Here is a 12,391-nt window from a genome sequence, read left to right as displayed (position 1 = left end):
CGGCCACAAAACAACGCTGTAGGTACCCAAACCAGCTCACCCGCTAACCCCCACCCGCCGCCACTTCCGCCCCCCCGCGCACCACTCATACCACGCTCACCGCCCCCCCCCCCTCCCACGCCCCCCCCTCCCCAACCCCGCTCACAAACTCACTACCACGCCTCCCACACCACCACCCTCTCACCCCCCCGCCGCACCCCGCCCCACCGCCCCCACCACCCCCCACCGCCGACCCCCCCCCCCCGCCCCTCCCCCGCCCCCCCCCCACCGGCTACGATCACTACAAACGACCCCACACGACACCCCTCCCGTACGCGCACCCAAATAGAACAACCTAACATATCCGCGAACACAACCAACTAATTATCTAATACCCAAAAATCCGATTCTGCACGCGCCTGCAGCCAACCGATCACAAAACACACCTCCCAAGATCAATACCACTCCCCGATACCTCCACGATACCACGACCCCCACGTGCACAACCCCCCCCCGTCCTCACTCACCCAACTCCCCACCCCCACCCCGCTGCCCACAGAACCCGCCAGCCCCCACCCACCCCGCTCCCGTCCATCGACACCATCCCCCCGCCGCCAATCCAACCGCCCGTCCACACACCCCCTCAAGACTCCGCCCCGCCCCCCCCCCTACGAGCCAATACCCCCCTGTCCGCCCACCATCCTATCCGCGCGCCCATCCCCGATCCCCACGCCCCCCGACCGCCCACGCGACCCCGCCTCCCCCGCTACCGGGCCTCACCCCGGCTCCCGAACCACCACCACTCCCGACCCAACACGCACCCAGCGTCCGTAACCCACCGCTAACCGATACAAAACAAATAGAAACAACAAAAAGAGATGTCACCCAAACACGCAAGCTCCCCCACCCAACTCAACATAAACACTCACCCCACCCCCCCAAAACCATACTATTCAACCCAGCATGAAACTAAACAAACACCACGTCCGACTCCACCCCGCCCACATCCAAACACGCATCACCATAACGCACACACGATTACCACCCTCCCCAACCATAACCAAGCCCCCGCACACATCAGCTTTGCTAAACCGATATCAATCCAAAACCCCACAAAGAACCACACCGCCGCACAACAACCACTATCAAGTCACAAACCGGACACGCGACAAATTCCCACCATCAACACCCCCGACTCACCACCACCGCCCATGACCAAATAAAACAAAAAAAAAACAAAGTCGAACCCAAACACGTAAACGACGAGGACAAACCCCCAACCCGCTCTCCAACCCCCACACACCTACTCACCCGCACCCTCCCACGCCTCCCCCCTCCCACAGCACCACCCCACCTACTATACCCCCCCCCAGCTCGTCCGCCGCCACCTACCCCGCCCCGCCCACCCCGGGCACGGCATCACCCCAACCACCCCCACACCACCCCCGCCCCACCCCCCTCCCCCCCTCCCACCCCCCACCCGCACGCGCCCCGCCCTCCCTCACACCGCCCAGACTCCCGGCCAGATACCAGACCAACAACCACACTCACCAACCTCCACCGCCTGCCCCCACGCCCCTAAACCTCAAGCATCACTGTAAAAGACCTCAACCGCCACCCCATACTAACCCTGAACAATACACTACAACACCACCCTCACCACTCATAACCCCCCCGCCTCCGCACAGCCGCCCATCCCCGCCACACCAAACCGATCTCCAACCCACGCCCCCCCCTAAGCCCCACGCCCGCCGACACCACTGAAACCGCTATCCCCCACCCATACAACACACACGCATCCCCCCCGGGGGATCCCCACCCCCACACTCCCCGCCGCCACATACCCTCCGCCACCCCCCCGCAACCCCTACTACACACACCCTCCCCCTCCCCCGCCAGCCCCCTCCCACACCACCCGCCCATCCACCCCCGCCACCCACCACGCTTCACCCCGCCCCCCCCCTCCGCCCCCGGCGATCACGCTCCGACACCCCCCACTCCCACCCACCCCCTCCGCTCACGGGCCCGAGCTCCCGTAACCCGCCCCCGAACCCTCCCCCTCTCCGCCCCCCAGGCACCCATACCCCACTCCCCCCGCCGCTTCCGGCCACGCCCTCCGACCAGACCTCGTCCCCCCCACCCCCGCCCCCCCCGCCCCAACCTAGCCCGCTCACTGTACCACCCCCGCACACCACCCACCCACCCCCCGCACACCGCCTCCCCCCGACCACTCCCACCCTCGACCCATCCCTCTTGCACCCCACCGTCAGTCCACCCCCCCGACCACCCACCCCCACACGCCTGCCCCCCCCCCCCAAACGCCCAAGCCGATCCCCCACCACCCACGACCGCACCCGCTCTGACCCATCAGCAAACGCCCAGCCATCGTGCCACGCTCCCCAAACAAACCGACCCCCGCCCCGTTACCTCGACCCGCTCCCCACCCAGCCCTCTCAACCACGCACCCTACCCCCGAACGCTCAACCCCACACCCCACACCCACCACCAAACGCACCACCCACACCACCGCTCATCCGCACACGCACCCGAATCACCCACGCCCACCTCCCCGCCCCAAGCCCCCCCCCACAATCATTCGATCCCCGCCACCCGCCCCAAAACGCCCCCCACCCCCGCCCGCCCCCCCCCTCCCCAGCAAATAACACCCCATCACCCAGGCACCTCCCGAATATACATTTTACCGACAAACCTCCGCGCTACATACCCCACCCATACAACCGCCCCACACAGCCACGCTACCCCCCACCGCCCGACCCCCCCACCTTGTCCAGACATACCCATACCCTTCCCCTCCCGCTCACTGTATCCTTAGCCCGATTATTGTTTGAATCGAACACCACAACAGCACCTTATGCAAACGGATCTACTAAACGTAAATGACAGAAAGCGAGTAAATACTCAAATAATTGTAGAGCGCTGAGGGACGTCTTTAGCCTTTAGCGACTTTCGAGTCACTATAATTAATTTCGATCAACCATTTTTGGATTAACGGTATCTTGACGTCAAGCCAAGTATTAGAACCAAGTTGATTTTTTATAGACTTGTAGTTTAGTTCTGAAGTTTATTTATTTGGAATTTGTCCTCAATACAAATATGTCTCAGATTAAGTGGCAAGACTTTTTAAACATTTTGACTCTAAAGGGCAAGGATACAGGTAAATTAAAAAAAATTAAATGTGCCACAGAAGATCAAGTAAAATTTATAATATGTTATGATGCCAACAAGTAAGTTAATTTTTTTTTAGAAATTGTAAAATGCCTAATTATTGTAACTTTAGCGCAATGTTAGGGCAAACTTTTTTGGGGGGATCGTGTGTGATAATGCCCATGTTTTAATGGGTTAGTATGAAGAAGGCCAAGGTATTTTCAGCTGTAGACCATAGTTTTGACAAAATTCATATAGTTTTGACAAAAATTCATATAGTTTTGACAAAAATTCATATAGTTTTGACAAAAATTCATATATTTTTGTCAGAAATTAATGTATTTCACATGTAGGTCTACTTCTTTTGCTATAAATTAGGCCTTTAAGTATCAGCTTGAGGTATGGCAGCACGAAGGTGTTATGAAATCGTGTTGCGCTGATGGTGACAATACGAAAAAGATCCTTTGAGGTAGCACCTTTCAGTAAAATATCAAATTTTAAATAAGTAAGAATCACAAATGCCTCTGGCCCATATCTGTTTTATAGAAAAAACGCGACTTGAAAAACAAATAAATATTTTAATTTCACTTAACCATAACTTCCTAATATTATCTTGTAAGAAAAGTGGTTCTAAAATTATTTGTCATTAGTCTGCAGTATAATAAGTGGCCACCAACACAATTGAATCATGATTATCGAAATATTGATATTCATAAGTATTGAATCGTATTCTTAATAATATGTATAATAGGATTTCATTTAATGTTTTATTCATTTGTCATCGTTATTGTTATAAAAAGTATAACACAACACTGTATTCCAAAGACAGCATGCGAATGCCATAAGTTAATGAAATTACTGGTGGAAACCAAAAGTTATTTTAACATGGTTGCCTGGCCATAGAGAAATCAGGTAATGAAGGGGCAGACAGTTGTGCTTAGGAGGCGGTAGCATAGGAGCCAACTATCTTCTTACTGGTTCCTGAAGCAACGCTGTGGGGTTTTCTATAACTTAGCACCGATATCAGTTACCAAGTGGGTGTTTAACACTCACCAAAAACATTGGAAAACTGAGAGGAAACGTACAAGCAAAGGGGTTTTGCTCGATGGACTATCAAGGAATAGCAAAAAAAGCTATCAGCAAATGCCCTTAGAATGAGTAAAGCGAAGGTCCGTGAGATGACTGGTTTTATTACAAGTCATTGGATATTCCGAAGCCACCTGAACAGAATTCACTGTGCAGGAAATGTGACGATACTAATAAAACAGTTGAGCATGTCATATTTGAATTACAGAGCATTACAGGCATTACAGAGCAAATGCTCAAGATCCCTAAATATTCTTAGGCATACTGAAGAGAGGTTGGAACAGGCAAGCATTGTTCAGAAGATTTCATGGTATTGTAAAGTCCTGGGATTTGATACACCTTAAACCTGGAAGAGGGTGCACAAGTAAGCCAGATGGCTGAGAGCAATTACCGAGCCCAGGAAACCTGGCCCTCTGATAAAAAAATAATACAATTTTAAAAGTCTGTAATGTAATTCAGTTTGGACATTATTGTTCCAAATTAATTCATAGTAAAATCATGTGTTTGGTACTTGAGTAATGGCTGGCAAGTACAATGGGGTTGCATATGTGTTCTTTGGTGTTAGAAGGAGTCAGACACGTTATCCTTAAAAGTAGCAAAAAGTTAGTAAATCTTACATTGTTTTCTTTGTCACATTTTATACACATACAAAGCCACTGGTAGTGTTTATATCTTCTTTATGCTTTAAGATGTAAAACCAGCAGTCCTATATTGTTTATTTGAAATACCTATTACATAGTTTGGTTTGATATTTTGTTATCATTATATTAAGATAGTCCGTAAATATCAAGGATTTAATACTCATAAATATTATATATGATTCGATAACCATGATTTGATTTTGGTGGTGACAGCCGCTTATTATACTGCAGCCGATAGCTACGTTACCTGTAGGTTAATAACAGGGTTGCTATTTTAGGATTTACATAATTAAGATACCATATCTAGCCTACTTCTCAATTATGAAAACTAAGCTTTCCTTTTTTTTCTCCCCCCTTGGGGCGGCCTACTGCCATGCACTTAGGCCTCAAGGGCTTTTTGCGCACCCTGGAAACACACCATGAGGCCCACCAGTCTAAAACTTCAGCAGTTCAACAAACCGCCGAAAACAACCTATCAAGTCCTCCTGGGAAAATTCACCACCCCTGTCCAAACTACCAAAGATGGCATACCGCTCTCTTGCTATTGCCAGGGCAATCAAAGAGCAGGTGCTCAGCAGTTTCCTCCTGCTCATTACACCTTCCACAGAGCGGATCCTCCTGAAGGATACCAACTCTGTAAAGATGCTTCCTCAGGTGACCATGCCCCGTAATGAGACCAATGACCTTAGAAGACATTGATCTGTTTAATGAGAGAAGGTCCGAAGCCACCTTGGAGGAAGGTGACTTTCCTTAACATCATAAGTGTTTTATCCAAGTAGCCTAAGGAACTTGGATTTTAAAAGTTGCGTGTGAAGCCGTGGGTAATAGCTAGTCTTACAAATAAAAATGAATCATAAAATGTATTGGTAAGCGCTAATTTCAAGAACAACTGTAAAACAATATCGTAGCTATGGTGGGAGGAATGGTTGATTCAATGTGGAATGCCGAGTTTAGATTAAGTTTACCATCCTTTAGTATTTCTCCAAGTCAAGTGTAGAAAACTCGGCTGTCCACTGTGCTAAGAGATTGTGTCTAGAATATTGTACTGCACTTCAATTGTGCACCTGATGAGACAATGGGAGTACCTCTTCACGTAGATTACACTATTATTTTGTAGTCTAGGTGTCTCTGATGTTGAAAAAATGTAAAGATTTTATTTTGAAATAAACTTTTTCTGGATCTCATCAGACACCACATGACTCCAGATTTCAGGAGTTGAATTCTGTGACAGCGTCGTATTGCAGATGCTGCACTTAGAGGAATGTGAGCTGGAGCTGTTTTACTACTTTTAGCTCAGCTTTAAAGTACTGATTGGCATATATCCATCACAATGTTTATCAGGTATATAAAAAATGACAGTCATGGTATACATTCTATATATAGAAAAGTCATTTGTTTATAACAACATAGATCAGTTTTATTAACAATTTTTTAATAAAAGGTTATTTTAACAATTTTGGTTTCAGAGCATATTTGGAAGAATGGTTAACAGAACATACTAGAATTGAAGGGAAGTCATCTACCAAATCTGCAGACCTGCGTTTAAGCGGCAATAAAATTTACCAGTTGGGCAAAGATGAAGAAGCATTAACTATTTATAATCAAAGTGTCATATCTGCACCATTCAACAGCAAACCAGTTTGCTCTTGCTCTAGCAAACAGATCAGCAGTTTCTCACACGGTTGAACTACAGTGAAGTAAGTCAATATCTCACTTAGAAATACTTTCAGAAACACATTTTATCCTTGCTTCCTGGCTTTCAGTTAATATTGTATCGAAACTACACATATCCCTTGATTATGAATTCTTTCTGAGAAGATAAACTTTTCAATGCTATAAGTTACTTCTGTTGAAATCCCTTGAGATATGTGCCACTTAGCGGCTAACACTAGAAACACACACTTTTAGTGACCGGCAAAAGCAGTGCAGTTACAAAGGTTACATTGTAAAATTCAAAATGTCACGCTACATGTTTTAATATATTCACAATGACATGTACCTCATCAGGTACACACCGGGTGTTTGTAAAGCGTGTTGTGCGCCCGTTGCGTTCCTTATTACGGTTTTTTCAGTTTTGGTGGTTTGTTAAATTTGATCCTGTGCTTAAATAAATCTCTTAGACTATCATGTACCTCGTTGGGCACACGATTGTTTAATTTGAATAAACACGAAATTTTGAATAAACATATTAAAAAATTTTTTTGTGCAAAATTGCGAAGCCTACGTATTTTTCTTATTATACTTGGACATTGAACGTAATAAAAAGATTATGGTCTTTTTCCATTATTATTGAAAAAATATTATGGCAAATAAAAAAGTCTGGAAATAAGCTGTAGTCGTGAACGTGTTAACTATATGTTATCTATATACATGTTGATATTTCTTAGATTTGAATAAGGCTGTTTTTTTTTAATACTATACTATAAATTGTCATAGATATTAGACAAACCATGTTTATGAACTAAAAGAACTAAGCTTTGTAAGAATAACAATGAGCAGCGTAATTTAGTCTGCAGATATCCAAATTGTAGTGTTAAGAGTGCGCTCTACCCCAGGCCAGAACATCGCAGTACAATGATTCAAAAAATCCACAGAGTGGTGGCAAATCAGTTGTAGGTAAGGCAATGAGTAAGTAGTTGGTGTGGAAGGAATCGGAACTTCCCGAGCCACCGACATTTGCGCAGCGGGGAACCCGAGCCAGGTGCACCCAAGGCTAGTACGTCTTTCACTCTTCAGCTACTTTACCCGAGCTACATTCTATTGCTTATTAAAATTGTTATTCACATTGGTCTGTCCCTATACACTACAGTAAATGGACACAAAGATACACATGGTAACTACCATTTAAAATATATAAAATACTGTTGTATAATTTTGGCAAAACATGATACATAAAATATTAAAACAAAAATTAAACTGGGAATGATTTCCCTCAAATATTAGATGTGAATAGCATTACATGACACTTCCACGTTTTATTACAGTACATGTTTTAGATTTCTTTAGACTGCAACTGTACTACAGGCCAGAAATTGCAGTATCGGGACTACTGAGCATCTTAGACATTTGCTGAAAGGAAATGCAGTCGTGACGTACTGCTTGTAACAACGCACCCGGGCCACATGTAGTGTGGAATTGGGCTAAATCAGTGTTGAACTGTACTTACTCTTTGGTAACAACATACTTATATGATTATGCTATAAAACTTATTAGTAAAATGTATATTTTATTGCTGTTAGAAATGCGGTTTAGTGAAATATTTGAAAATCGACAGAAACTCTGATCATTCCAGTCATGTCAAGTCAGGGTGTCCTATTGATCTGGAATACGTGAAAAAAACTGGGCAAGGTAGGAATTGTTACAAAAACCATAGAAAAGTTAAATAATTCTAATTTTATCAACCGAACCAACATAATTTTATTAACTCTTTGTTACATAATGTTAACCCACACATTTCCTTTGTTTATGTACTGGATTAGGTACAAAATGAATGAAACGTCTCTAACACCTTTCTACAATTTTTTATTAATTCAAGATAGGACTTAGATTGTTAATCTATCTAATAGATATTATTAGAAATTAATAAAGTTTTAAGGTATGGACAGAAAAAAGATCATGACATGTAACAAATGGACGTGAAGTATCCATAACCTGCAAGTAGTGTTATCCATTGTGTCTTCATTGGAAGCTTCTACACATAACGAGGGTTCACCTTTTTTAGGAGTGCTGTGATGCACTTCTGGTTGGCAATCATTGGAAGCTTCCAAACTGGAATAAAAAATGGTGCATGCTATTCAACTTGTTACAAAATAAAAACCTTTGAGAGGATTGAAAACCTTTATTGTTTTCTAGACTGTTAGTGTTGTTTGAATGATTATGAAATGTAGTCTACATCACTCATAAGTTTCATTATAAAAACATGATAGAAAACATTTAAAATCAATATTAAGAATGAGCATTAGCTAGTGTAGTGAGTTACGTTTTTGTAAGTTAAAATAATGTCCCTGGATCAACCTTGTCATACAACAATGAATTTTTTATAGTTTGTTTTAATAAGTTTCAATAGAATAGTTCATTATGACTAAACCTCACACTCACATTTTTATAAATTTAATGTTTGCTATACTAGGCAGTAGCCACACTCTTAAGTTTAATACTTTAAGCACATCAAGATTAAAAAGTAATAATTAAAATAAATTAAGTAATGTATATTTCACAACATAAATGATTTTTAGTGACTTTCTTAAAAAAAAACCCTTTCTGTTACCTGATGTTATTCTTCCTGTTGTTCTTTATGCAAGGGTCTTAGATATTGGCCACGGTTTTCTTATCCTCTTTGCACTCAATGGCAGGCGGTCCCTTCTTTGTTAGCTCTTGGATTTGGCATTTTTTTGTAACTGTATCAAACTTGTAAACACGAGTGATACACCCAAATGAAAAGCCACATGTTATAACCTAGCGAAAGCAGGTTTAGGGTAAAATATCCAGCAAGTAGTGGTGGGAGACGTTTGGCGACTATTTTTCTGCTGTAGCCACGATGCAACACCACCTGACAGAGCGTTGAATAGCGCCTGCAGACTTTTTCATGTCTGCCTAATGGTACCTTCACTTCAGAACTTTTTAACAAACCGTTTGCAGCTTTACGCTTATGGACATTCCAATCTATGCCTGTATATATTTAATTTTTTAATAAAAATTCATGTTTACATTTTGTGAAGCGTTGACAAAACACTTAATTTAAAAATTTTACACTTGATGTGCAGCTTAAGTTGAATCGAAATGGAAATTTCAAAAATGTAGGTGTGTATACAAACATTTAGTTAGTAAAATGACATCAATATGTTTGTACTAGCTCAAAAATTAGCCTACAATGATGCAGATTCAAAACCCTTGCGTCAGCGTTCACTAGAGTGGGTAGAGCACACCTTTAATGCAGTTGAACCATTTTCTTCAAGGAGAAGTTTATTTTGTAACTATTATTTTGACATTGGTCAGTGTTGTTATTGCAATCTTCTATTCTTTCTGATTCTTTATTGCTTGTTGTTGTTCTTCTGTGGAAACTCAGTAATTCAGTTAATTTAATCAGAATTTATGAAGTTGAATTACTTGTTAAAACAAATTTATACTTTAGTATATCTATTGCAGGAGGCCATTAAAGATATAGACTTAGCACTGAAGCATGGTGATAATGATATTCCAAGGACCAAACTCCTTAAAAGGAAAGCTGTGCTCCTTAGCAAACTCCACATGTTTGAGGAATGTATTGAACTTGTCAAATCACTGTGTCCTGGTGAAGAGATAGGTAAGTGAATGTTAGTCTTAAACATTCTTACGCCAGTTGTTATTTAAACTAACATATTTTTCACTAATATACAATATTCTTTATGTATGAATTCTTACTGTATTAACCCTTCGAAACGGCCGATTTTTTATTTTTTTGTGTGCCACCTATTCAACTCCCTTACCTTTGCGTGAAGTTTGTTTCCGTGGCAGTTTTCCTTAAACTTTTGCTACTCCGTATATGTTTTTAAAAGCTGTGCATGTAAATAAAAACCACGACCATTAGATCACTTATATTTTTATTTTTAGACCAAACATAACCTGAAAAAATGAATAAAACAATATAAACAAGATTTTATTGACATTATATATGTATTGTACAACAAGGCACTAAAATCAGCTGATTTTTAATTTAATATAAAATTTGTAATTAAAATACGGAAAAATAAATATTTATTACATAAAAAAAATACTATTATAATTAAAAAAATACCATCAAAACAGTTGATTTTCGTGTTGGATTATGCCTTGAAACAATTCTCCCCCATACACTAGGAGAGCACTGCTTCGCGTAATCTGTGGGCACCAGAAAAACTGTTTTTCCGCTTCATTTGGCCATGTTTTGGATAACAAGAACTACACAATTAGTCGATTTTTTGTGTTCTTTTGTTGTTTTTGGCCTTCTTTACCATGATAGGTGGTGTAATTCGTGTCAAATAAAGTTGCCGCTTCTACTAAGTCGAGCAGGTGATGGGTCTCAATTGCAATGGTTCTACCATAGCTGGGTTCTTTCTAAACCGTCCTTGGAATTTTGTTTCATATTAATCTCTTTCTTATAATGAGCCTTAGCCTAAATGTAAGATGGTCTGAATTTTTGGATTTTTTGCCTTCCATAATAATCATCAGTCCTAGTTCAAATATGGTTTTTTACATTTAGCAGGTCGTCTTTGAAAAACTTTTGACATACCAGTTCTTTATATGTTCACGCTTTTCTTTTCCATAAGGGTAATTTTTCCCAACAGCCATTTTGATCCCTTACATTCAACCAGCCAAACCTTCATATTTGCTGTTGGTAATCTGTATACGATACTGTAGGATTTCATGCTATTTTTAAAAACATTTGACCTACTTCTCTACAAGTTTTACGAATTTCAATATTGTTTGGTATTGTTGATATAAACAGTGCTAATCTATGCGCTTATCGCGCCTAATTTTGAAGTCATGGAAAACGATCCCCACTTGTGCAACCACTCGTTTAAGTAGTTCTTTCTGCCTCTGTTTTGAGATAACATCGTTTTGTTTTTGAAGGTCTTTTGGGGACACAGATCTAGATTCCTTTCGCTAATCTCAAAGTTTCCCTACACAGAAATCAGTTTTTTTACTTTTTCAGAAATTTTAGCCAAGGTTCAAGGATACATTTATAAAAATTGTCCATAGCCCAGAAGTGGTTTATAACCTTTGGTTGAGAAAGTCTTTTTCAACTAAGCATTAATAACAGATTAGCTTTCTGTTTTTTATCAATCTCTGGGAGTAACGAGGGAACAAATCTCATGAAAACAACTGTTTATTCACTAGCCCTGTTATAGTACATATTAAAAATTCCATGTATAAGCGTCAGTTTGGGGGGGGGGGGGGGGGGCAGTGAGTGACTCGGCAGAGCTCATAGGTTTTTCACTCCCCAAAACATTTTGCAGCCTTCAGCGGAATGTTACTGTCTTAAATGACAGTCTTGCCGCTTCCATAACAACAACGATTCATCCAATTGAAATATATTTGGTTGAAGGCTGGTAAGCTTTCGTATGAAATTTTGATTTTGTCCAAGTGTGAGAATTATCAGGAAAGAATTCTTTATTGTCTGAGTTTTTTTTGTTCGTATGCCTATTGAAATGTCAACTGAGTGTTATCGCTCAAAATGCAAGACAGAAAATTTGAGAAAGGTAGTGTCTAAATCCTGGGTACAACATGAGCATTTATTGGTATGAGAAAAACCTTGATTCTAAAAATGGGATTCTTTTAGAGAAATAGCGATCTGTATTGAGTAGGTTTTTTTTAACTACAACATCTCATTATCATGGTACCCATAGCTAAGAGTACATATATAATTCATCCTCTTTGAGCAATGTGGACTCCACTTCCATAGGTCGAGACAAAAACGCTGGCAGAAAAAAATCATGTCCTTTCTTAGAGCCACTATTTCTTGTTCCAGCATAGACTTTGTTCTGGTTTGTCTGATTCACAAT

The 12,391-nt window shown here is 41.9% G+C and overlaps 1 protein-coding gene and 1 long non-coding RNA gene across 2 annotated transcripts; both read left to right on the top strand.

Moving 5' to 3' along the window:
- Positions 1–404: 404 nt before the first annotated feature.
- LOC124372100 (extensin-like) lies at positions 405–2,880 on the top strand (the record flags this gene model as incomplete). The annotated part of the gene is made up of 3 exons (XM_046830465.1): positions 405–805; positions 1,247–1,725; positions 1,879–2,880. Coding segments are annotated over 3 exons (1,882 nt in total), but the record flags the coding sequence as incomplete, so codon positions are not given.
- A 134-nt stretch (positions 2,881–3,014) lies between these two features.
- Positions 3,015–10,167, top strand: LOC124372099. Its single transcript, XR_006923308.1, has 3 exons — positions 3,015–3,224; positions 6,338–6,568; positions 10,017–10,167. It is a non-coding gene; the product is annotated as an uncharacterized LOC124372099 (long non-coding RNA).
- The last annotated feature ends 2,224 nt before the right edge of the window (positions 10,168–12,391 follow it).

The sequence above is a fragment of the Homalodisca vitripennis genome, unplaced genomic scaffold, assembly GCF_021130785.1.
Source record: "Homalodisca vitripennis isolate AUS2020 unplaced genomic scaffold, UT_GWSS_2.1 ScUCBcl_2533;HRSCAF=7403, whole genome shotgun sequence".
In the NCBI taxonomy this organism is placed as follows: domain Eukaryota; kingdom Metazoa; phylum Arthropoda; class Insecta; order Hemiptera; family Cicadellidae; genus Homalodisca; species Homalodisca vitripennis.
Note: the sequence above shows the minus strand (reverse complement) of the source record. Positions and strands in the feature narration are given on the sequence as shown.